The 27,718-nt window shown below is 39.6% G+C and overlaps 1 protein-coding gene across 1 annotated transcript; it reads left to right on the top strand.

Annotated features, from left to right (window-relative positions):
• On the top strand, positions 1-27,718 carry FGF7 (fibroblast growth factor 7). The gene is made up of 3 exons (XM_083371051.1): positions 1-583; positions 26,273-26,376; positions 27,487-27,718. Exons 1-3 carry the CDS (start codon positions 298-300, stop codon positions 27,679-27,681), a joined length of 585 nt encoding a protein of 194 aa, XP_083227177.1. The 5' UTR covers positions 1-297; the 3' UTR covers positions 27,682-27,718.

Genomic DNA, 27,718 nt, shown 5'->3' with positions numbered 1-27,718 from the left:
AGTAGCAAAGGAAGTTACAGCAACCCAGGGTATCGCAACCTGTTTCTTTGAAGGAAATCCTGGGATAGAGGATATTTAAAGGGCCGATTCCCTCTAATACCGATATTTGAAAAGAAGTTTGGTTGGTTTTTGTTGTTTTTTTTCTTTCGTTTGCAAGAGGAAGCACAGTTGCCGGTTAAGTCACTTTACAAATCCAGGGAAAAACAGAGGACAGGTCAATGACCAAGGAACGACGAGCTACTGAAGACGGATTTTTTTCATTATGTTGTTCGTGAGCACCCAGAACACTGCACTATAATGCACAAATGGATATTGACATGGATCCTGCCAACTTTGTTCTACAGATCATATTTTTACCTTATCTTCCTGGTGGGTGCTCTGTCCTTAGCTTGCAATGACATGAACCCAGAGCAAATAGCTACAAATGTGAACTGTTCCTCCCCGGAGCGACATACTAGAAGCTACGATTATATGGAAGGGGGGAATGTAAGAGTCAGAAGGCTGTTCTGTCGAACTCAGTGGTACGTCAAGATCGACAAGAGAGGCAAAATCAAAGGAGTACGGGATCTTAACAGCAACTACAGTGAGTAATCTCTTTTCCGCAAGGTGTTACTGAAAACTCCAGGCCATTGTAATAGTTGCTTGGGGCTAAGTAAAGGATGAGGGCAGAAGATACTGGCCACGCTAGCCATTAAGCATTTTCCTATGAATCATATGACAAGGGCATTTGGTCTTGATTTATTTAAAAGGCATCGTTTTAAATAATATGTTTCCACTATGTTACAGATCGGCTAATGTATTACTTACAGCTGGTAACTATTAGCAGAGAAAACCCAGTATAACAAGTGAATTAAGGCTGGTATGTATTAAGGTCTCAAATGGTACAGATTGGACGGGATTTTAGGGTTGAAATACAAGTTCCCTAAAGATATTGGTCTGGAGTTTCTAAACAGTCGTATCAACACTTGACGGCAAGTCAAATTTAAAGAGGGGGAAGGGGTCGTGATAAAACTACATGATAGTTTACCAGTGACCCGTGAATATAATAAGAAGGCGATGCTTTTTTTTTGACAATCAACATTTTTTTCCATAGCTGAACGTTATTTTAAAATCTACAAGAGAACCGACAAATGAATATTTTAAATCCCATATTCATTCCTTTTCTATTCAATCAACATTTTTTTTCCATAGCTGAACATTATTTTAAAATCTACTAAAGAACTGATAAATGAATATTTTAAGTCCAATATTCATTCCTTTTTTCATTCGTAAGTACTAATTGTATAAGTAGTGTTATAAATCCGATCTGAGATGTGATTCTGGTAAGAAAATCCTGAAATGCACTTTTAGAATCTTGCTAATATTAATAGTTTTATACCAGGCTTGGGATAATTTATAAAAAATGAATGTAAAGGAAAAATGCATAAGGGAAGCAGAGGTCGGTAATTCCTTTATTTATATTTAATATTGACCTGGGCAAGTCAAAAGTATACTTTACACAGTTCTGCATCTAAAAAATTACACTACCAGGGATAATTTATAACATTCTATATAACATACCAGTCTTTTAAAAACTGATTCAGGTCATTACTACATGGAATCAATTACTACGAATAGATAAAAATCTTAGTATAAGAACCTAAAACCAAAATAAGCCATTTTCATTCGGCCCTTCTGAAATCTCCCACTGCTTTGCCACATCAAAATGCATAAAAGTAACACAACTTGTATCTATATTTTTGTGCCTCAATTCCTGCAACGTTGAAAATAAGCTATTATCATGTTTTATTTCTTTACCTCCTATTTCTTTGGATGGATTTCTAGCACCTCATAGTGACCAATAATGATACAAAATATACTTTACTTCAATCTCTGTTGGTCAAGTTAGCCCTCGGTTGGATCATATGGCTCTATTAAAAAGGGTGCAGACCTAAATTAACTGAATTTCTTATATGGGTCAAAGCAAACCACTGAAATTAATGAAGCCAACAGATCAGTTACAGGAACAAAAGACCAGAGATTAATGATGAATCATGCAATACATCACAAACATATGTACATGAAGGTGGGTTGGAATGTATATCAGTTTGAAGTAAATGTAAACTGTATTTACTTCAGCCTTATAAAATGTATTATTACTCTCCACTGTATCTTGCCATAGAGTTAAAACCAACATTGTTGGAAAAAAGAAGTCCCAATCAAAAAAGAGGATACTCCCCTCCAACTTTAGGAAAATATGCATTAAAATAAATTGATCAACATACTTATCCAAAACATACTGGATTAGGTCCCAGTGATGTCAAAGTCTCAAATTCAAAGTCAAGTGTTTTGAATCCAGAATTCCAAAACTTTAAAAGTCCTATGAAGGACATAAAGAAGTTCTCAGTAAGCAATGGCTGGGAGGGAGGGAAGGAGTGGGGGGTCTCCCCAATAATCAAACTGCCCCCCCCAAAAAAATCTTTACCTGCATGTAGGTCTGATATGAGATCCTGGATTTCTGGATGATTCAACTGGGACACAAGAAACCTTTGGTGTGGTTAATCTGCTACAGACGTCTTTGTGTCAATTTGTAATTTCATTCCAATTCATTCCTGGTTGATTTCAGGTAATGTGGGTTTCCAAGTGTGAGAAGAGAATCACACTGTGCTTGCATACGGAGCAATCAACAGAGTGTCAAATAAGAGATACGCTGTGTAGAATAAGAGAACATGGTGCCTAGAAAAGTGATTCTTTTCAGCCGCCTCCCACCCTTGTTCCCCCAGCTGCTTGCAGTAAGGAGACCTCAAAAGGGCTCTACTCTGTGTCCCAAGCCTAACATTTCCTCCAGGGACACCACAGTTACAAGCAAATGTCTGTACAATATTGGGATGCCTGGAAAAGGATACGAGTAGAAAAGGATGCTTAATGTTGTCTTCACCCTCTCTGCTCCTCCCCTCAATCCTATCCTAAGACTCTCCCTTTCTGGTGTTCCAAAAACATATTGTCTGCCTGTTTGTGTGTGTTTGTGTGTGTGTGTGTGTGTGTGTGTGTGTGTGTGTGTGTACATATGTATAAACCTCATGGTTTACCTACCTGGACCGAGATGCCCTACGCACAGTCACTCATGCGCTCGTGACCTCCCGTTTAGACTACTGCAACGCTCTCTACATGGGGCTGCCCTTGAGGACCACCCGGAGGCTTCAGCTGGTGCAGAATGCGGCCGTGCGAGTTATGATGGGGGTCCCCCAATACTCCCATGTAACACCTCTACTCCGCGAGCTGCATTGGCTTCCGGTTGCCCTTCAGGTGAGATTCAAGGTGCTGGTGATGACCTATAAAGCCCTAAATGGCTTGGGTCCGGGATATCTGAGGGAACACCTGCTGCCGGCATCAAGCTCCCTTCGTCCAGCGCGCTCCCACAGGGAGGGTCTTCTTAGGGTGCCGCCGGTTAAAGATTGCCGGCGGGTAACACCCAGGGATAGGGCCTTCTCAGTGGGTGCGCCTGCCCTTTGGAACCAGCTACTCGCGAAGCTTAGGACTGCCCCCGACCTCTGTTCATTCCGCCGGGACCTGAAGACCTGGCTCTTCGAGCTCTCTGGCCCAGGCTGAGAATTTTTAATTTTAACTGGGGTTTTTATTTTCTCTCAGGGTTTCATTTAATCTTTTTAAATTGTTTTAACTTTTGTATGGATTTTCTTTTTAATACCCTGTAAACCGCCCTGAGTCCTTCGGGAAAGGGCGGTATATAAATCTAAATAAAATAAATTAAATAAATAAATAAATGGTATAAACTTCATTCCTGAAATAAGGGCAGTGTGGAAAAGCAATGGAGAGACAAACTCCTTAACTTACTTTTTTCTGCTCAGACAGTGAACCTCACATTCCATTAAGAAGGTCGCGTTCTTGAATTGCCTTTCTTCATCTCTCTGGACACAGACACCCCAGCTTTCATCTCCCGGGGCATTAAATGTATCCCCCTATCGAGAGAGTCATGTGATTCCAACCCTGGTGTTCTGTTCATGGTTCCACTGGGATTAATAATTAATAGACATAAAGACCACCCCTTAGGAGTATCTGAGTTATTTTCTTGGGTCAACAGAGTGCCCATAGGGTGGATACGGATCTGAGTAAAACCAGAAATATTTTTAGTATTATTTTCTTGACAGATAATCGTGATCTATCCGGTATCTTCACTACTGCAATTACTTGTAGCCTATTGACTAATCAAAGCTTGTTTTATTTCTATTCTATTACCCAAATCATTCAATTGCCTCATTATTCAGAATGACATTTCAAAATGAGAATTATCCAGAATCTCATTATTAACATACAAGAGGCCATCGTCTCTACACAGCCTCCTCGTCCGTATCTTTATTTAAATCTAGAAATACCTTAGATAGCTTTTACCTTCAGAGCTTTCCTTGATCTATACAAACATACATATATACAAAGACTCACTCCCTTGTCTAGGTGTGTCCTTTCCTAATTCCTCATAGTTGCTCTTTTAAACTTCAGTTGCTCTCCTGGCCTTCTCTCTCTCAAATTCCTCCTTAAAGTTCACCCTATGAATAAGGGTTTTAGCTATTTAAATGTATATATTTTCTTAAACAGAAGGTGTGGATTTTTTCTCTATTACTTTTGTGTTTATGTACATCGTGTGTGTGTGTGTGTGTGTGTGTGTGTGTGTGAGAGAGAGAGAGAGAGAGAGAGAGAGAGAGAGAGAGAGAGAGAGAGAGAGAGCGCTTTTGAGTCATTGTTGATTCCTGGCCAACACCTGGACATACTCCTGCAGTTTTATTGGCAAGTTTTGGAAGTGAGTGGTTGGAAGTGGGCTGGATTAATTTAGCTACTAGTGCAACTTTCTCCCGCTTCATTCTCTGCAGAGGAGTTGGGATTGCTGGTTCCAGTGTTCCCATTGCCTGTTTTTGCTGGGAATCTGGGAAACTATAACTTCAATATATCGTGAGGATAACAAGTTGAAGTGATGTTAATATGTCACTAGCAGTTCTGCCCTGTTGGAAGTACAGATTTCAAAACACACCTGTTTCCTCTCTTATTGCTGGATGGACCATATATGTTTCTATTCTCACTTAGGACCATTCACTCTAAGTTGGGGGTGTCCAACCTTGGCAACTTTAAGACTTGTGGACTACAACTCCTAGGATTCCTCAGCCAGCATGGGGAATTCTGGGAGCTGAAGTTCACAAGTCTTAAAAGTTGCCAAGGTTGGACACCCCTGCTCTAAGTCTTGTCCACGCAGCTGCCCATGAGATACCTGTAAGACCAATGGAAGATCCCACAACACAGAAGTCTTTGTGTACAAACAGATCTACAAAACATGTTACCAACATCCACCTTTACTTCCCTTCACTCAACATCTTAACTATAACGTATCTATTAAGCTTCTTCTTTAAAAAGTCAGCTCTTGGAGGGAAACTCAATCTGGTGTGTGTGTGTGTGTGTGTGTGTGTGTGTAATTTTTTTTTTTTTGGCTTGGTAACAAAGAATAAAGGGAGACCGATATGATCATTTCAAACTTATTTGTTCTCATCCGTCAGCCATACCCTTCTGAGATTCAAACCTGGGCCAATTGCATCTTAAGCAGTTGTTTTAACCCCTAGGCCACAGGCTCGCTCTCTCTCTCTCTCTGTTAGCTGAGAAGCAAGGAAGATATGTGAATACCCAAATACGCCAAGACCTACACACACACACACACACACATCTGTGTATGTGTGTGTGTGTGTGTGTGTGTGTATGTATATGTGTGTGTGTTTATTAATATATAATATATATATATTTATATATATTAATTTTGTAAGTCAGTCTAGCCAATATCCTGGGTGGAAGTCCTGCTGAAGATCTTATTAAGGTACCCAAAGCAATATACCAAAACCAATTTGTCTGCTTTGGCCATGTGCTTTAAATGAACAGAGGCTGAAAGTGTGACATCATTGCTATCAACAGGCCTGGATTTTCTCATGATTAAAGTGACAGATCCCTAAAGCTGGAAACATGTGGGAGGTTTCTGTTTTCAGTTAGACTGGTATAAAGCAAATTGTAGGAATACAGAACAGGATGATACTTATCCGTAACAAAGTTGTGCATTTTGGATTTCACACCCACATAAAAATGCATAGTTGAATCGCTGATGTATAAAATGTGTGCATGAGAGAAACTTTTATCATATACATCTAGGTGCTGCACAAAATAAATGCCAGATCTAAGCCAATCCTTTCTAGCCTAGGATGTCCAAAATTGAAAAGAATCATCAGCACTGGTTGCTAAAAGAAGAATGTCTAACATGCACACCTCTTTTAATAATTATTATATCCCTTTGATGTCCTCATAATATACATTCTACATATCATTGTCTTTCTCCATTATACAAAGTGGGTGTTTCCTTCAACCCTCATCAATTACAGAAAAATGCAATCCTGTGAGAAAATAATAGAAGAGCAAATGATATCATCGTCCAGAATCAGAGTGACAGTGCTCTGCATTTGATTATGTATACTCGATTCTAACGTTTTATAGTCTTTTGAACAATGAGAGAAAAATTGTAAAATATTTGACATATCTAAGCCACAGATGTTATCACATTCAGTTTTCACAAGCTTCATTTTTAATATGGACATTTTTAAGATTTGAAAGGGAGCAGTGCTGCTCCGTCTTTCAATATTTCGAAAAGCCATTTAAAATATAATTGCTAGTATAATTTTTGTTAATGAGAGACATGAGATCCTAGCCAATCAGGAATCACATACACAATCTGCCATGTAACATAGGTGGCTATGATGCCTGCAGAAATGATGATCCAACAAGCTGGGACACAGCCAGCCCAGTGAAAAGAGAGTAATGTTTTGGTTGATGACCAGGAATGTAAAATAACTAAGGCATTACTTGTATATAGTTGCTTTCAGCCTGTTGATCACGAATAGAATAGAATAGAATAGAATAGAATAGAATAGAATAGAACAGAACAGAACAGAACAGAACAGAACAGAATAGAATAGAATAGAATAATAGAATAGAGTAGAGTAGAATAGAATAGAATAGAATAGAATAGAATAGAATAGAATAGAATAGAATAGAATAGAATAGAATAGAATAGAATAGAATAGAATAGAATAGAATAGAATAGAATCTGGAAGGGACCTTAGAGGTCTTCTAATCCAGCCCCCTGCTCAAGCAGGAGGCTTGAGTTAAGGAGGAACTAGAACTCACAGCCTCCTGGTTTCTAGCTGTCTTAACTACTATCAAGTATGAAGTTATGTACTGATTGAATGGCTAGTCAAACTTTGGCATCTATCACAGTCAGTTTCCTTAATTTTAATCTGTAAACTAGAGGTCTCCAAACTTGGCAACTTTAAGACTTGTGGACTTCAACTCCCAGAATTCCCCAGCCAGCATGTCTTAAATCCCCCAGTCTTAAAGTTGCCAAGTTCAGGGGTCCCTGCTGTAAACTGTTGCACATATATAGACAGGGTGTTCAGATCTGCAGAAACATATTGCAATTACGTACCTTTATGTCACAAGTTTGTGCCAGCTTCTGAACAGTTAGGGATCCAGAGAAACTTTGCATTTGATCTAGATTTATCCACTACTACCAGAAACTTTTGCCTACAGCTGTAGCTAACCTAACAATTCAGTCTCATAATGGCCTTCATGGAGAAGCCAGGAGGGTGTGGGATCTTGCACAAGAAGGCACAGCTCCAACTACCTTTTGGGGATGAAGCACTGCAGTGCCACACACAGCCTACAGCATTGCTCTCCTGGGGGATACTTTGGTTCCAGCACGGCTCACATTTGCATGGATTTTATTAGGCCATAGAGCCATGTAGGTCAGCCAAGTAGCATATTTATCGGATGGGGTTTGGAATTTTTGTCTGGCAAGAAGAACTTTCCCCATTGCCAGGGTTATGATGGATTGCACTTTGGGGCTTGCTGCAATTCCTGCTAAACCAGAAGATGCATCCATCCAGCGAGGAGAGCTTGAATGGGCTGAAATGCTAACCAAACCCCATCCGAAAAATATACTACTTCAATCTCCATAGAATTCATAAAATTCCAAATCAGGTCTCCCGAGAACCTGGTTTACCATAGCTTTCACTCTGGGAATGAGTACAAAGAAATCTGCGCAACCATCGGATAATAATAAACAGCTCTCAGACTGGGCGGCAAGGGTGTAAATTTCATAGGAAATGGTGACACATAAGTCTCTTCCAAGCTTTTGTTTAGCAATAGGGGGGAAAAAACCCTTTTGTTTTCTTAAACTTACATTTAATGCTTAAGATATAATTCCAGGCTGCTGTTTAATATCCTGGAGGAAAATATGAAAAGCTATAGAGTGATAAGCAGCTTAAACGTCTCTGCTATCTAATTCTGACCAGCACCAATAAGGACATCTATTTTTACTAACATCTTGGACAATAAATTTAATGAATAATGATTGACCAGGCCACCAACAGCCTGAAATAAATCACTCTGTGGATGACATAAATCACTGCTCTTCAACTTGAGGACTAAAAGCCAAAAAACACTCCCAAGGAAGATATTTGCCTCAAAATAGATGTGGAACAAAGTCCTGACCTCTTAAAGGTTTTTTACTTTGCTTTCTGTTTTACACTCTCCTTTCCAATGATAGGATATTAATCAGTTTAAAAAAGCCATAGTGTGTTAAACAAAAAAAAAATTCTTCCAGAAATATCAACACTGTCCTCCATCTTCCTTTCCCTCATATGTCCTGGATCACTACCGCTTGTTTCTGAATCCAAAAATAGCCTTCAGAGTAAAAATTAATATATGAGAGCATGATCGGCGGATGGTTAATTGTACCGTTCCATTTCAAATGTTCTACTGCAGTCATGCAGGCGGCTTCTCTAAATAAACAATGTCAGATCATACCTACAAAAATTTCAGTGCAAATATATATATATGTGTAGATCTTTGGTCATTCGGGTTTTTTCCCCACGTAGAATTGGAGGTATCAGGGCAACGTTTCGACGAAATCCCATCCGTCATCCTCAGGCTGGTCATCCTCACACTTCTCCCAGAAGAGCGAAGCTGAAGCCACCAGCCTGAGGATGACGGATGGATTTCGTTGAAACGTCGCCCTGATACCTCCAATTCTACGTGGTGAAAAACCCGAATGACCAAAGATCTACATAGATAGATAGATAGATAGATAGATAGATAGATAGATAGATAGATAGATAGATAGATAGATAGATAGATAGATAGATAGATAGAGATAGAGATAGAGATAGAGATAGCTAGAGCCTAATGTTCAACCAAGAAATCCTCTGCTTATGTACAAAGCTGAACATCATGTAGTGATGCAAACTATTCTATCTCATCTTCAACTCTCCATCTTTTAACATGTGAATACTGGCGCTGACCTAACATTCAGAGCTAATGGCATGCTTGTTTTTGTTTTTGGTGCATGCCTTCAAGTCAACATTGCCTTCTGGGGTCTGCGTGCCCCAATCTCTGCCGTTTTCCTGGCAAGATTTTCAGAAGTGGTTTGCCACTTTCTTCTTCCTAGGGGTGAGAAAGAATGACTGGCCCAAGATCCCCCAACTGGCTTTGTGCCTAAGGAAGGACTAGAACTCCCAGTCCTCCAATTCCTAGGCTGGTGTCTCAATCACTAATCCAAACTGCTCTTGATGCAAGAATTATTGAGATAAATTACTGAGTTTTCAACACGTACATCGATGTTCTGTACAAAAGTTATCTCCGAGTATTATTATAATCAGACTCAATAGTTGAATCACAAGCAAATGTGGTTTATCTACTCTGCTTGATCCATACATACACTGTTATTAATTTGGTCCTTTCTGTAGTTATTTTATGTTTATTTCATTAGATTTGTATCTGACTTTCCATTTGGCAGCTCAAGGAGGCTTACATAGCTCCCCCTTCTCCAATGTTTACCCACAATCCCCCTGTGATCTAGGTTTCCTAATGACCTAGAACCCTTCCTGGGGGGAGAAGGGGGGGAACTGCAAAGGCTTCCCTATGCATTTTCCCATATATTTTCAAAAATGGTAAAAAGCATTTTATCTGACTTGTCGCTCTGATCAAATAAAACACACACTGGTACTCAATTGAAAGATTACATTTTTTATATAGCCCTTATTTTTGAGCATTGCTACCCACATCGCATCAACATTTCCAAAAGAAAACAGATTGTTTTGCTCTTTGAACTAAGATGATTGATTCATTATGGCTGTTTAAGTAGGCAAACAAAACACTTTTTTCATTTGCCAGGCCATTATTTATTTATTTTTGCATAGATGTCAGGTGTATCACTCTTTTTGGCAACTGTCTTTTGCCAGAATACAATATGTCTTTTGATCTAACGTGATCCCTAATTATTAAAATCATAGAACCGAAAAAAGATAAATGGTTCCTAAGAAATTCGCAGTTTAACTTTTTAAAAACATACTAGACGCTAACCGTAGCTGCCATACAGTTAGCCTAAGATGGTTTACAATGCCATTTTATATTTTATATTTAATATAATATAATCATTGGCATGCATGGAAAATCTTCTCTGTAACAAATGTGGTTGATATTTTGGAAATGGATATTCAGAGATATGGCTGACAATAGACGTAGAATTCCTATGAAGGCAAACAAATCAAGAATGGAATCAGTATTGTCTGACGGATGTGTCATGTTCCTGAATATATGAAATCAACTTAAAAAAAAAACTGTAGCTCAACTGTAACAGAATTCAGCAGTGCACAATCCTGAACATCACTTGGTTCCTTTGCCTCAATATTGCTTACCCAGCCTTTTAACCACATTGGGCCATGATCTTTGACTGGTACAACCCTGTTTCCTTCACATTAAGAGGCATATTTCAGGTAATAACAAAGGAGTTTTTTCTCCTTCTTAGGAAAATTATCAAATAACAAAAAAAAACAACCCTCAAACTGTTGGAATTTAATTAGGCAATTACTGTACTTTTGGAAATTTTAGTGGGTTCTATTTGGGGACATATTTACAATTTTTGGACAAATATTACTGGCTGGGAGGCCAAAGATCAGAACATCTGCTTACACTGAATTCATCCCGCCATCTATCTATACAGAGAAATTAATGCCTGTCAAAGATGGTTGTTATTATTAATTGCACTGCTGTTTCTCCCTGGATCAGTTCTTGTGTTATTCAAAAGATCTGACTCTCTTCTTTTTAGACCCATTACAGGAGGCAAGAACACTAATAGAATAACTCTACTTACATCATAACTTCCCATTGAGACAAAAACATTTCTCTCTTTAAGCATCTGCTCTATTTCTAAGAGCTTTGTTTCATGATATATATATATATATAATTACAACTGGTACTTTTTCCTGTCAGGTTTTAGTTTTATTTTGTCACTGCTTATCTATTATTATTATTATTACTATTATTATTATTATTATTATTATTATTATTATTATTATTATAGTAGTAGTAGTTATTATTATTAATATTGTTAATAGATTGTATTAGTATTAGACTCTAGCTTCCTGAGACTTTTCTACTGCTACTACAAAATAGTATTAAAATACTGATTTAACTGGATTACTTTCTATTTGTATCTCATCTTTTGGCAACTTTTTTCTGCACATTTGTGTGTGGGGGGGGAAAAAGCTCTGAAAACTTTGATCTTATCCAGCAGGTCTCAAAAAGTACACCATGTTTCATATGTGCAAAGAAATTCATAAGACTACCAACTTAATAACAGGTTAGAGATGTGGATGTGATTTTATAATGTGTAGAACCTTTAACTGAATCAGTATGTGGATTAGAGAAATGAAACTTTTATTACGTTGGAATAAATCCACTTCTGTACCACCATAAACCATGATAATGAATTCAAGAATTCTTTCAATGGACAGCATCCCAAACCACCATTCTCTTCTTGGTTTCACAGGCAGACAGTAGACTAAAAAAATGTGGGTGGTGCTGGCATAAAAAGGCGTGATTAGGGTAGCCAAAGGATGCAGTAATTCAATCCACTCTTTGGAGGCTTCTGCCACAAACATTCAATAGAAAATTGAGCTGTGCTCTTCGCAGCAGCACTAATGTAAAGGAAAGTAGTGGATCTCGGTGTGTTCTATACCAGGGGTCTCCAAACCTGGCAACTTTATGACTTGTGGACTTCAACTCCCAGAATTCCTCAGCCAGCAAGTCTTAGAGCTGCCGACTTTGCCAATTATTCTATACCTATAAAGATTATGGGTGTACGTATATTTGGATATTTTCCAGATTTAGTTGGTTGGATTTTAAAACTAAGCCTTCTACAAAATAGATATTGGGTATCTCTTATTGTCGTCAAGAACGCAAAGTCAGACTCAAATCCTTGGCACGCCTTTTCTCAGTTCCCTCAACAAAAGAATTTCCTTCAAAATCATTATTCTCCTTATGTTAGGACTCCCCACTTCTAATATCATCACTCAGTCCTCATTTACTTTTTTGCCTCTTGTTTTCACTGACTTTTTAATCATCTTTAAGCCTCCGTCACCCAAACAATGTTCCATACAAATATTTAATCAGCTCTGAGTGATTTATGTCATAGAACTGGCATGTCACAGCACCTAACAGAATATTTCTTTCTTTCTCGCAAGACACCTCCAGCTGTTTCCCCATAATTTAGTCACAAAAGAAGAGGGGCTATTTGCTTTCTCAGGCTGCAGGAAAAGCCTATTTTGCATGAAGACCCCCTTGTCAAGCTCTGTTCAGTAACTGCTGTCATTCTTTTAATTCGCTTTGAGACATTTTTGAAGAAGTACCTGCCTGCTTTCTGTTAGGCAAAATGCCAGTCAGACAGGCTTTCAGATTTGATTCTCTTACCCTTCTACCCCTTTCAAAATGCGAAATGCTTGAAAATATTATTGGGAGAAAACGAATCCCGCACTCATTATTGTTTTCTTTTTGTAACTTGCTGTTCCAAATAAGCAAAACCCATTCAAGGCGATGCACAAAAAACAAAACAAGATAGAAGACATAACTTTATTGATCCGAGAGAAATGCAGAGGGTGGCAAGTTCGATTAGAGATATAATGGCTCCTTAACGTAATCTTTTTGAAATACTATCAACCAGCAGTTTAATTTCTAGAATTCTAAATCAGCCAATGGTTCTGCTTTCTTCCACAAAATCTGGGATTTAAGGATAGCTTAACTTAGGTATCGATAATGTCCTTAAACCCAGTGCCTGGGGTCAGGATGGGGAAGAACAGACTTTAGACAGTAGTTTTGGCTTTGTAGCCGCAGCCCAGATAATGCCAACTGACTTTGAATTGGCTTGCATTCTCCTGGTCAAAGGTAACTCATAGTTTTGGAACTCCCCTAGAATCACAGCTCCTGCTCAAGTAGTTGCAGTTAGGATAGATTATATTTAGCTGCATCTTCTGGGTCCCTGTGGCTTTTCCTGGATTAGGATGGCCTGCTCACTGCCACTCATGCCCAATTTACCTCCTGCTTCAACTATTGTAACATGCTCAGTATGTACTTAGTATGTACCTGAAGGCAGGACAAGAAGCAACGGATGGAAACCAATCAAAGAGAGAAGCAACCTAGAACTAAGGAGAAATTTCCAGACAGAACAATTAATCAGTGGAACAACCTGCCTCCAGAAGCGGTGAATGCTCCAACACTGGAAGTTTTAAAGAAGAGACTGGACAACCATTTGTCTGAAATGGTATAGGGCAGTGGTGGCAAACCTATGGCATGGGTGCCGGAGGCGGCGCTCAGAGCCCTCCCTGTGGGCACCTGCACCATGCCTTGGAGGTGGCAACTGTCCCTCTTCAACCAGCCGCCCCACAGGTGTCCCTCCCCACAAGCAACATTGAGGTGACCACACCCACCTTGGCCACACCCACCCAATCTTCCATGACTGCCACAGCCACACCCACCGAGTAGGCCACGCCCACCTGGCACCCAGCGATAAATAAGTGGGTTTTGGGTTGCAGTTTGGGCACTCAGTCTCTAAAAGGTTCGCCATCACTGGTATAGGGTTTCCTGCCCAAGCAGGGGGTTGGACTAGATAACCTCCAAGGTCCCTTCCAACTTCATTATTATTATTATTATTATTATTATTATTATTATTATTATTATTATTATTATTATTATTATATAAACAATACCCAGAATGTACAGCTAATGCAGAATTCACCAGGCAATCATGGAAGTATCTTGATATAATGAAGTAACATTGCTATTTTAAGTGTCACATTCATTTTCCAGGTAGAACTTCAGGGTGCTGGTGATCCCCTTTAAGGCCCTACATACCCAGGTTGCAGATCTGGTTATCTGAAGGATTGCCTTTATGAAAAGTTTCATGAACAGAATTGCTTCAAATTCCAAAAACAAGCTGAATCCAAAACAAAACTAGACCAAATCTAACTTTCCTTTCCTTGATCCCTTTTTTTAATTATCAGCTATTTAACCATAAACTATTTACTCTTTAGAATATACATCATCTTCAATCATTTACATCATAAGCTGAAACATATTTAAAATTCTATACAACCTAACCAGCTAAACCTGTATGTCTTTTATTGTAATATAGCTAAAGAACGATAGACTAAGAAACCAGAGGGGGAAATACAATGAAAAGTTGGAACATGATTCAAACAAAGTGAATAAATATGCTGGAAATTGATTCATTCCTAATAACACTGAATTTAATTTAATTTAATTCATATCTTCAGACCTCTTTACCATCCTTTGAGATCAAACAGTGTCAGGGAAAAAAACCCCAATGTAAATAACGTAAGCATAATCAGAAAGATCAGAAAGCAAGTTTTAAAAAGTGCAAATTTAAGATTGCACAAAATTCCAAACTAAGAATGTTTGTACAAGAGAGTAGAGAGCCTGGGATAAATGACATAAATTAGATTATGATCATCTGAAGCCAACAAGGGCAAAAAGGGTTATTCTAGGAGTGGAGAGAGGGAATCTTTTGATGCAACCCTGGAACACAAAATAACTATTTTATCGAGCTGACTGATATGTTATGAAGGGTGCGTTGTTGGCATTTGTCAAGAAAAATAACCTTCTCTGGTATATTGTAAAGCCAAATTCCAAATAATAGTAATGAAAACCAATAACTCTGATATAAAATGCTGTTTCAGGAGGCTGTCCTCCAGAAGACGTCAGTGGAACAGTAGCTTAAGTATGGACATGGATGAAAACAACATACTCCCTCATCCACTAAGTTCTTAAATGCTGGGTCCCTAACTGTGTTAAGAAATTTACAGCTCCTAGAAATGTTCAATCTGACCCTCTAGTGGACAGTATCTTACCCAACTGTGTAACCAGCTGAGCCCAGCTGCTGGAGTAGTGTAAGAAAACAGGCTCCAGAGAGTGCAACACAAAAATCTTGGAGTTGATTTTAGGAGAGTTAAGTTCACAGGCTTATTCTAAATACACTGGCTTGAGGACAGCTGCTGACCTCATATGCCCCTACAATGGCCACTTTGATGTAAAAGCTTGCTGTATCAGCCCAATATAGGCTCATTCTGAAGAAGCTCCAGCTGGAAATACTGGTCCATCGCTCGACTGCCTCGTCAGCTTTGAACAGTTCAAGAAAACCTTTTTAAGAAGTCTGTCTGAACAGTCAAAGAGCTCGATCACTAGAGAGAGGGGCGACGGGGGAAGAAGACTCCCAAAGAGCTGAAGGCATTCATGGTGGCCAGGAGGAAAGTCCCTACACTCTGTTGAGTCATGCAGGTCATGACAGCCGAAGAGAATCAGGATGACATTCTAAATTATTTGCCAAAAAAGAAGGATACCCTGGGGAAAATTTATTAGGGGAAAATATATATAACATTTTAATGTGGCTGGTTTTGGCAAAACACTACAAACTAGAGATGCAAACTGGCAGGGGATGGACTTAAGATTAATAAAAATCGAGAAACAGTGAACACCAAACAGAGAGAGTCCACTCTGGCATTTAAAATAAGATAATTCCCTCTACAGCGTGGGAAGTAGATGTGGTGTGTGTAATTAGGGCTGGTGCATAATTAGGATTAGGACTTTAGGGCAGACTCAGCAGATATAAGCAGGCTCTGAAGCGCCCACTAATGGAGGCCAGCCCACTCCTGCGGAAAACATTTTTTTTCCTGAGAAACAGCAATTAACCCTCTGGCCTTGCAGTTCCAGTGGAAGACAGGGAGAGGGGAAAAAAGGAACAGTTCTTGCAGCACATTGAAAGTTTTGCAAATCTCCCTAGAGATGCTGACAAAGAAGGAGGATGCATTTTTTTTAAGCCTTGCAGCTCCCATGAAGGAAGGAAGTTGTAGTGCTGCTGTGGTAAGTAATGGAGAATAGCGGAAGGTTTGCATTCTCCAAAGCTTCCTCATTCTGCAATCACAGAAAAAGTCATATATTATCTCGCCACAGTGGTTGGTGGTCTGTGTTAGTCAGAAAGCTCGTCACAACCTATTGAATGCTGGTGCCAGCTGAAGATCATACTTGATACGCTATACCTACAGCATGCAGACTGGGAATTATAAGAGTTGCCTTCTCCAACACATCTGAAGAACATCATCTTGAGGAAAACTGACACTCTAGCGTTGGCTCTGAGTCAGCCAGCCAACGCTGAGGCCACGCTTCCATTTTGAGCGGGCTCCTTATGTGGCCCCGTCATGGGGAGTCCAGTCTCTTTCTTGCCTTTGCAAATGCAACCTCGACTGTTATTAACAGGCTGAGTTGTGCCCCCAGGCAGCCATTTGTATGCAAATTGGAAAGAAAGATGAAACTTGGAAGGCCTACTTTAGAAAAATGTAGTAATTGCTAGGCTGCAACAATTAGTGTTGTTTACTTTCTGTTCCTCTGCCTCTATTTTTCAAAGCAATGTGATTAGATATCAAACACAAGGAAAAGATCCTGAAGGAATGAAGGATGGAGCCAAAGCAACTCGAAACTTTTTTTTCTTTTTTGCAAGAGCCCAAGTCATGCAAACTATGTTATGTAACTCTATACTACACCCAGTAGAATGCTTTAGGAATTTTGTTATTATTTTCTCCCTTCCCCACATCCCATTGAAGCATATATGTAGGAGATGACCAGGCGGAGCCTGAGGGAGGGGTCAAACGGGTCATAAGTCATGAGTCCCTGCGTGCCCGCATGAGATCTAAGTCCAGCCCAACTTGAGTGCTGTCTTATTTCCTCTCAATTCCCTTGACTGTTAATAGCTCAGATTTTTGTAGAGAGCTTAAGCTTGCAATAAATCTTTATACTCATTTGAACTGCCTGAATCTCCTGATTTCTCCAGGGCTTGACATTATAGATTTTCAAATCCCCACAAAAATGCATATGTTGGGAGGGATCCTACCACTTTATGAGACTTTACAATAATTACCTGCTGCTTTATGTGATCATTGAAATTATGTCTTGAAAATGAAAGGTTGATATCTAGTGAGTTTAATCACTGCGATAAAATATTTAATCATAGAATACACTATAAACATAATGCATGGATCTCTAAGATGTATTGCATAGCTACAGAAAACTTAAGAGATTAGGGAATGAAGGTAAATCTATATGTCCCAGGATAATTTTGCAAGATCCAGTCTGAGTTGGGACCAAAGATTTATTCTTCCATGCAGGGGTTAGGGTTAGGGCAGGGGTTCCCAACCAGGGGTGCTCACACCCCCTGGGGGTGCAAGACAACATTCCAGGGGGTGCGAAAACTTGGGGTTTTCAAAATTATAGTCTATATGCATAATTCATTGCCGTTATTTCAAACTTTTGTAAGGGGTGCGAGAATATATCAGGAGCGTTCTAGGGGTACGAGGTATAAGAAAGGCTGGGAGCCCCAGCTTTAGGGCTTATGCTGGAGCCCATCATCAGGGAACTTCGCTCTGTCCAAAATATGTGCACTGGGCTGTTCTACAGGTTATATTTATATGATTCCTTGTTGTGTGTAGCTTTTAGTTGTTAATTAGTGCGCCCGCAACCAGGAATCATACAAATATGACACGTAGAACAGCCCAGCACACTGAGAACCCTTTAGAAGCCAAGAGGTTCCAGTAGAGGCATACAGATCTTGCTCTCACCATGGCAAGTAGGAAATTAATTTCATAAACTGTAAATTCATAAAATGTTATTTAGCAGTAGTATTTCAGAGCAATTTTGCGTGTACACTGAACGCCTAGGAACCGGACACAAATTCCTTGTGTGCTAATCACACTTGGCCAAATAAAGTATTCTATTCTATTCTGTTCTGTTCTGTTGTTCTGTCCTGTTCTGTTCTAGACTAGTCTAGTCTAGTCTATTATTTCATTATTCTATTCTATTCTATTCTATTCTATTCTATTCTATTCTATTCTATTCTATTCTATTCTATTCTATTCTACTTCTGATGTTTGTAGTTTGTTAATATTTTCAAGTTGTAATGAGAAATACCTCAGAGGCAGCATTTGGGATTTTCTCACTATACTATAGTTATTATTTCATCCAAATCCCTCCCAAAAAGTGAGTTCTAAGAAGCTACTCAACTCTTTCCATTTTTCAGCTTAAAATCACGCTCACCAATTGCTGATTAACCGTCCACCTTCAGGGTGATATCTAAGGGCATGCAATCCATCTCTTACCCGCCTTATAACTGCAAGGCTTCCATATGTTTTAACCCATTTTTTTTGCCCCACATACTTCTAAATAGCAAGCAAGAATTTTCTCTCTTGCTCACTTTAAATGTTATTTATAGCAGCTGGCCAATGTTAAGTAGGTTTTGGCAAATTTTGATTTGGAAATAAAGTTAACATACATTGTTTTCAAAGGAATGTAAAACCTCTGTAGCTTCCAGAGGAATTTGCAGCCTCCCTCTGCATATTTATGTCGTCTTAGTGTTCGGCTCCAAGCAGATATAGATAGGCTAGTACTGAACATAATCCAGAGTGGTTAAAAACAGAATTCTGAGGTATCTGCAGAGCTTTTAATTGGTTCAAACACCAGATATCACTTTTATTTTAGGAAAACTGTACTAAGCTCCAATGCTTTTTTTGTAAAAGAAAAAGGTGCCGGAACTCACACATGTCATACAACCCGCCTTGCTTACCCTACAAGGTTCCATCCAAAAAAAGTGCTGGAACTCCGTTCTGAGCATTCTATGACAAAAAAAGCCCTGCTAAGCTCTGATCTGAACTAAGCACTACGTACTTTTTAACATCGTGGCAGGTTTCTAGGACGCTGCTGTTTTTCGTAGGTGTTTGTTTATAAGCTGTGGTCTCAATAACAGTTTATGTCAGACTTGGGAACAATGGCCACCAAGACTTTGCTGACTGACCTTCTCAACAGCTCTATCCAACCAGACCAGTGATAAGGAATGCTGGGTATCAATAAAGGAGAACATTTGTAGCTCAGGGTTGAAATGAGGGATGCTTGGCTGCTTTCTGAGCTTGGCTATTTTCTTGAAGACGTTTCATAGCAGACATCATTGCAATCCATCATCTTCATCATCATCAATGCACTGATGGTGTTACGTAGTTTGGGTAATGAAACATCCACAAGAAAACCACCAAGCTCAGAGGGCATCAAAGACCCCCCTCAACGCTGGTGATGGCGGTTCAATAATATCCTGATATAAAGCCCTCTTTTTAAAAACCTCTAAATGAAATAATGAAGAACGTGAGAACCTGTAGCTCTTGTGACAAAGCCGGAAGCAGGGCAAAATAACTGACCAAGCCTAATCAAGTTAATTTATCTTTTAAGAAAAACCTGGAAGAGGTTGCGAAGCCAAAGATTAAGAAGATGTCACTGAATGTTGGAAAAACATCCATACCTTACCATTTTTTAAAGTGATCTTAAGTTATGTACATACCCCACACATCATTGAGTTTTTCCTTTCAGATGTGTTGAAGCTTAGAAGTGTCAAAAAAGCCAAGCCTAACTCCTGATGTATTGCTGAGAATAACATGAACCGGCGTCAGGATGCAAGAAACAGGCTTTATGCAGCACTAAAACGTACTTTGTTGCATGTACTTGTTTCAATATTTTCGTTAAAAAATAAAAATAAAACCTTAACAGCCACAAAAGCTGCAGGATTAGCGTAACCTTGTCATTGCTGTCACGCTGGAGGTTATGAGTAAGATCTTCACAAAGGACAGAAAATAATCAAGGAGAGAAGCAACCTAGAACCAAGGAGAAATTTCCTGACAGGGAGAATAATGAAACAGCGGAACGACTTGCCTCCAGAAATTTTTGGGTGCTTCAAAACTGGAGGTTTTTAAGAAGAGACTGTACAACCATTTGTCTGAAATGGTATAGGGTTTCTTGCCTGAGCAGGGGGTTGGACTAGAAGACCTCCAAGGTCCCTTCCAACTCTGTTATCCTGTTACTTGATAACCAGCTTTGTACATAAGGATTTCTTGGCTGAACATTAGATACTCTGTTATATAAGTCTAAGTGCTGTTGCTACTATTTCTATGGAAAAGGCAGAGTCTGTTCTGCAGAAGGTCATTAGCAAAATTTGATTTTGTCATCAAATTTTTGACGCTGAGCTTGTCAATCAGGTCGGCAGTTTGGCGGGTTGAATCCCGAGTGCCGTGTAACAGAGTGAGCGCCTGTTACTCGTCCCAGCTTCTGCCAACCTAGCAGTTCGAAAGCACGTAAAAATGCAAGTAGAAAAATAGGGACCACTACGGTGGGAAGGTAACAGTGTTCCGTGCGCCTTTGGCGTCTAGTCATGCCGGCCACATGACCACGGAGACGTCCTCGGACAAGCGCTGCCTCTTCGGCTTTGAAACGGAGATGAGCACCGGCCCCTAGAGTCGGAAACGACTAGCACGCATGTGCGGGGGAACCTTTACCTTTACCATCTTCCAATTACATATTCTGCCTACTTACAAATGTACTCCTGGCTATTACCCATTTCAAAACCTTTCCTTTTGTTGCCCTTCTGTGTCAGACAGAGGAAATGTTCAAGGAGCTCGCAGGGAAAAATTAGGGAGGCAAAGCCAACCTGTGTCAGTTTTAAGGTGATGAAAGCTGCTGTTATCCAAGGTCGCCACATGTGATCCCCTCTCTTCAAGTCTGTGCCAGTGAAATCAAAGTGGTTAGAAAATCAGAGGCACAAGGAAATGGCATATAGCTCTTGACAGCTGAAAACATATGCTGCCAGGCTGGGGGAAATTGTGGCTTGTGTTCTCGGCATTAGTTATGTGTAATTTAATAAACTATTTTCTGCTGCTTTTTGGCTTGGAGAACAGCTGTTCCCCAAGGCCTGCCTCTCAGTAGTTGATCTGAAGCTTTAGGAAAAGGAGATTGGTGCCTGCTAATGTCATAAGGAGAGGTTTTCTAACTTCTTCACCGTCCTTGGTTAGTACAATATTCAGGGATGTCTGTGTTAGCTTCTAGGTAGAAGAGTTGCAGCGGTTATCATAGTTCTAAGATATTCTGTGATGCATTTATTTTATTGTGTGTGTTTGGTGGGTTTTTTTTGAAACCCTAGTATAATGCAAAACATCAATCACGATGAAGTGTTTTAGTGACATAAAAAGCCAGTATGGTGCAGAAAAGAATGGCAAACCAATTCTGAAATCTTGCCAAGAAAACTGCATTTGTCCAGGCAGTCAGTAGAAGTCAACTCTCACTTGAAGACACATGCGTGCACACGCACCAAAACGCACACAAACAGAGAGCGAATGAGAGAAAGCTTTTTGCAGATGGCATGAAGCCAAGACCATTCGTATTCCGTTTGACCTGGAGAAAATTCTATATTCCGTTCTAACATCATCATCTAAAGCCAATTCTTGGACAACCACACAGTCAGCAGTGCGAGATGAACCACAGATTTAACTCACTGACTGGGTTCACACATTATGCAAGCCAAAAAATGTGATCTGTGTGGATCTGACTTAGTGCACTGTATGAATTCCCTCGCCATAATTTTAAACCGTGGTTTACAGCTGACCCTCTGATGCAAATCGGCCAGTCCTAGTGCATTCAATGAGCCACTGTTAAAGAAACGGTAACTTAATGCAATGTGTTTATTAGGCCAGTAGAAGGCAGCTTCAATGCACTTATGCACCTCATGGTCATTGTAACTTCCATCAAACAGGCTTATTTCTAAATACTTCTAAGTATTTCCCCTACCCAAATTTTCAAATTAGATTGCTGCTCTATATTTCAACAAGGTATTCATTCCCTTGTATTAATATATAGCCTTTACTAGTCCAGGGCGCAATTCTGAACAGCAGTGAAGTCCATATTATTGCCATTTCTTAAAGCAGGCAAGCCTGTAACAATTGTTTTTAAATTTTAATCAGAATATAGCTGGAAGGGACTTTGGAGGTCTTCTAGTCCAGCCCCCTGCTCAAGCAGGAGACCCTGTATCATTTCAGACAAGTGGCTGTCCAGTCTCTTCTTAAAAACCACAAGTGATGAAGCACCCACAACATCTGAAGGCAAGCTGTTCCCCTGGTTAATTGTCCTCACTGTTGGGAAATTTCTCCTTAGTTCTAGGTTGCTTCTCTCCTTGATTAGTTTCCATCCATTGTTTCTTGTCTTGCTTTGTGATGCTTTGGAAAATAAATTGACTCCCTTCTCCATGTGACAGCCTCTCAAATACTGGAAGACTGCTATCATGACACACACACCCCCCAAGTCGTTCTTTTCTCTAGACTGGCCGTTCCCAAATCCTACAATTGTTCTTCACATGTCTCCAGGCCTTTAATCATCTTAGTTGCTCTTCTTTGCACTTATTCCAAAGTCTCAACATCTTTTTTGTAATGAATGTCAAGAGAAAGAAAGAAAGAAAGAAAGAAAGAAAGAAAGAAAGAAAGGAAGGAAGGAAGGAAGGAAGGAAGGAAGGAAGGAAGGAAGGAAGGAAGGAAGGAATTTTGAATATGTCCTTGAAACCGATAAAACTAAGGGCTCTATGACACATGAGGAGAGGAAAGAATGTTGGAAATTAGCCAGTATATTTGACAGTAATATTACTAACCTTGTATCATATTACTTTTTAGAAATGTTATGCAGAATAGAATTAATGATTGCCAGGCCTACGTTAGGATAGTTTCCAATGGACTTCTAAGATGGTTATAGGCACTGTATAGCCACAATAGCCTTTCATTTCAAGGAGAGATTTGCCAAATGTATTTTGTGTATGAATGTCTGTGTCTATGTGGAAATTAGTAAAAAATATATTGGAATACCTCAACAACAGTGCCGTTTTTGCCAGGCGGTGTCTACTTTACCAATAAAGGAGAATATTTGTCACTCAGGGTTGAAATGAGGGGTCCTTGGTGCTCTCTGGGCTTGGTTATTCTCTTGCAGAGGTTTCATTATCCAAACTAGGTAACATCGTCAGTGCTAGTAATATTCTAATGCAACCAGGACAAGCCACTAAAATATAAACAGAGCAAACCCCACTCCTTATTAGCACTGATGATGTTACCTAGTTTGGGTAATGAAACGTCTGCAAAAAAAAAAAGAGCCAAGCTCAGAGAGCACCAAAGATCCTTTGTTTCGACTTTAGCTCTGCAAAAGGTATATTGCAAACATCAAATCTTTGGTAAAATACTTAAGGTACAAAATTAGACTAAAAAAGAAACCAAGCTGACTACACCTAGAAACATTTTATATTCAAAGAATAATGGCATCGTTATGATCTCTGAAGATTTCTACATAGAATGCTCCTTTGGTGTGTTTAGATTCTTATCTAAATATTGAAATTAAGGCCACATGCACAGTTTTGGAAAACTCTTAACACTGAATGAATAGCATCCTGAAAATGAATCATGGAACAAGAGAGTCACTTAAGCATCTTTCATTAAACATTAACATCCTTATTCGTTATTCATATTTATTCAAACGCTTATCTGATAAGTCATCACCAAGTTTCAAAGAGCTTTAGGTTGCATTTAAGATTTGCGCTGCCTCAAGTGGTTTTAAAAAATCTAAAGACCGCCCTCCCCAGGATGCTATATATACCGTAAATTGCTTAGCATATGCAATATGCATACCCATATGTATGTATGTATGCAAATACTTATACTGTTGAGAAATGTATGAATGCTAGCATAGTTCTTTGGAATCTGAGCAATGCCTGGCATTATGAAACTCTCACTAATTCTCTTGAATGTAGCTATCATTTAAATCATTTTTGGGGGGGGAGCAAATATCATTTCCTATTCAAATATACCATTTATAAATTTACTTACAAGGAGAATGGCTCATAAATCAAGAAATGGAATAGCAGAGTCATTATTTTCAGGGTAAAGCTGGCCATTGCTGTGAATTTTGACAGTTCCAGAGGTAGAAAGAAACTCGTATAACTAATTACCGGTAGCTATTCAGTTGTTCATTTAATCTTTCACTTTATGAGCTTTTTACCTAAACTTCCGAACAACTGCCCAGCTGTTCTTTAAGGAAAAGAAAGCATCATGGCATATTTTTTTAAAATTTATTATTTTTTAAAGATTTATTTTGTCTGCCTAAGTAGGTTTTAAGTAGGTTTTTCTCTACTTATAAGACTTATTTTAAGTAACGTCCAGAATAGGAAAGAAGTATTTTTAAACAAACAATCCTTTCCTTTTTTTGCGTAGCCATTGTCAGAACGGCTAACATGGACAAGGCACGGTGAGAATAGAAAGATCCACTGCAATTCTAGCATGGGAAACCTTTTCATGCTGATAGGAAAACGCCAATTTATCAAAAACCACTAAATGGCAATGTTTCCGCATCAAACCATGCCAAAAATGCAATCTGAATGTCCTTGGATTTACCTGTTGTGTGAAGTCACCCATTATAATTGACAAAACATGGCTTAGCATATTGTGGGTAAAGTGTGATTGAGCAAACATGAATTACCATAATATATGATCTCTCCCCCCGGCTCAAACCCCAACCCCATCTTCATTCAAAAATCCCATCTAGCAGAATTAGACCTGGATTGCTTGTCGTACGTTGTTCTGCAGGCCCATTTCCCTGATGGCTGAGGAATCTCAATTCAGTTAACAAAAAAGTTATAAAGTTAGAGCTTCATAATTGTATCTTAAATGGACCTATATTTTTTTTAAAAAAAAAGCAGCAGAAAACCATGTCTCTGCATGACACAGATTGATTTTCAGAGGTTATCAGCTTTTAATGGCCATAAAGGTCAGACAAAATACTTTTTATCTGCTTGTCGGGTTGCCGTGATCTGTTTCCCATCATTTACAAGTTCTAAAGTGAGTGCTCTTGAAGAGAGCACCCCTCTGCTAAATTTCTTAAATATCCCTTTCAAGGTAAGCTTTGTTGAACAACCCCCCCCACGCCCCCGCCCCTAATTCTCTGAATCTTGATTAAGCTCTATGCTTGTCGGTTTCAAAACCTGGTGTTCAAATTGGTTTCCATCTGAACAATTAACTCTAACCACCGAAGGTATTTTATTTGTTTTACAAAGAACGGAATCCTAATGATTCCATTTGGAAATGAAATCGTGACCAGTAACGTAAACATTGAATGTCCGCATTCGCAAACTCATGCGGAGATTTAGTGCCATTTATGTATATAATACTGCAGGACATGGCGGCATCTAGTGCGAATGAGACACCCATTCATGGCCTTTGAAACAATGCGGCATTTTATGTTTGTTACCCCTTCTCCTTAGGGCAGAGCTAGGCAACCATGGCTTTTTTATGACTCATGGACTTCAACTCCCAGAATTCCTGAGCCAGCATAGCTGGCTCAGGAATTCTGGGAGTTGAAGTCCATGAGTCATAAAAGAGCCAAGGTTGCCTACCCCTGCCTTAGGGGAAAACAGTAGCCAAGTTTCATAAATAGAAAAGAAACAAGTTACTTAAACAAAGCAGCTTTGCAATGTCTACGGAGATGCTCTGTCACCCGGGATCCCCCCAAAAAAGTGCTATTCAAAAGGCAACTGGATTTCCTCGGTTTTTCTCCTGGGAAGTGGAGGATACGAAAGCACCTCTCTTCCTGTCTTATAAAACAGTCCTTTTGGCAGCACCAAGAAACCTCCACACCCGTTTGCAGTCGGGTGACCCTGAGGGCACAGATAAACCCCCAAGAGGCCTCAACGGCTCTCAGAGAGAGTGCTAAACAACCAGATGACTGCAAAGAATACAAATCCTGCCATTCCCTACCATGCAACCAGAACTGAAGTAGCTTTTTGGATAAGAAGTGAAACGTTTTCAAGAGGGGAGGGGGAGAAGGAAAAAAAAACAAAAAAACAAGGAGGTCCAGTTGCTTTTTAGAAAGAAAAAAAGCACCTTGGGGGCTCAGCTTTGCAATGTTGTATCATAAAGAGAGACCAAGGTATATAGGTTATGGACCTCGCTGTTATTTCCTACAGGTATTCTCGAAATACGAACGGTGGCGGTTGGAATAGTGGCAATCAAAGGAGTCGCAAGTGAATACTTCCTGGCCATGAACAAGTCTGGGAAGCTTTATGGAAAGGTACTGGCATAATTATTAGAAGCCACTTGCATTGAATGAAAAATAGGTTTGCTCCTGGTTTTTTTTTTAAATTTTTTGATCAGCTGTGTTTTATACTGCATTGGCCCTAATCCATGGGAGTTGCTAGAGGATGGCATACGACTGGCGGCTTTTACGAAAGGCTCTCATTTACGGACAGCTGCCTTGGAATGCAAACTTACTGGAGATCAGAGTTTTCTCTGTTTTGACTTCATTCTCCCAGAAGCCACATTTTTTAAAAAATAATAATAATAATAATAATAATAAAAAGTCAAACAAAACTCAACAGGAGGAAGAAGCTGCTGGCAGTCTGTGGTTTCTTGGTGGTTTTGGGATTCGTTTTGGGCTCTTCTTTACTTTACTTGCCGGTTTTGCTTTGGGCTCCTAACCAGCCAGGCCACCCTTATCCTGCCTCACTCCCCAATGCAGATTAGATGCTGAACTACAACTCCCAGCAGCCCATTCTCGCTTGGGATGACACGGCTGTGCGGCAACATCAGGAATGTTATTGATGTTACCAGTCCTTATTTTTTTTAAAAAAGTGTAAGGCATTTGCATAGTCAGTAGGTACCTTTTAAGTAGATAGCACTGTATATAGGTAGTCCTCGACTTACGACGGTTTGCTTAGTGACAGTTTGAAATTACGACCTACCTGAAAAAGGGGACTTGCGACCTGGATCTGAAGTTCTGACAGTCAAACACCACCACCACCAGCAGCACTTCAGGTGCTCGACCGTCACATTTGCAGTGATGTGACCACGTTGTGTGACCTCTGCTGAAAATCAGCTCTTATTTCTGGTTTTTGGCAAAACTGTATCACAGCGAACCGTGGCTTCGCTTAACAACCGCAGCATTAGCACTTACAAGTACAGCGTTCACTTAATGACGGCTGTCAAAAAAATGTCATTAAAAAATCACATGGCCAACCCATTTTACGAATGTTACGACTTACAAACATTGTGGGTAGGCTTCATTGCGTTCGTAACTTGAGGACTACCTTATTTCAAGGACAATCGATTTTTGGGAAATTATACACACCCCTGCCAGGTATTTCGGTGTTCAACTGATCCCCTCATTTTCTTTAAACAACAGAAAGTGTGCAATGAAGACTGCAACTTCGTAGAACTCATTCAAGAAAACCATTATAACACCTACGCTTCTGCAAACTGGACACACAAAGGGAAAGAGATGTTCATCGCATTAAAACAGAATGGAGCCCCTAAAAGAGGCCAAAAAACAAGCAAAGAAGACACTTCTTCCCATTTTCTTCCATTTGCAGTATCCTAATCTTATATGAACTATGGACAACAGTTCCAGCAAAATA

This window comes from Vipera ursinii (assembly GCF_947247035.1).
Source record: "Vipera ursinii genome assembly, chromosome: 11".
Classification (NCBI taxonomy): domain Eukaryota; kingdom Metazoa; phylum Chordata; class Lepidosauria; order Squamata; family Viperidae; genus Vipera; species Vipera ursinii.
The sequence above is the reverse complement of the archived record's forward strand: the minus strand, read 5'-3'. Positions and strand labels throughout refer to the sequence as shown.

What these genes read in the sequence shown, in the direction of transcription:
- FGF7 (XM_083371051.1), top strand. Translation starts at nt 298, where the DNA reads ATGCACAAATGGATATTGACATGGATCCTGCCAACTTTGTTCTACAGA. An exon ending in GGATCTTAACAGCAACTACA is followed by an intron (nt 584 to 26,272) that starts GTGAGTAATCTC and finishes TATTTCCTACAG; the next exon opens with GTATTCTCGAAATACGAACG. An exon ending in CTGGGAAGCTTTATGGAAAG is followed by an intron (nt 26,377 to 27,486) that starts GTACTGGCATAA and finishes TTTAAACAACAG; the next exon opens with AAAGTGTGCAATGAAGACTG.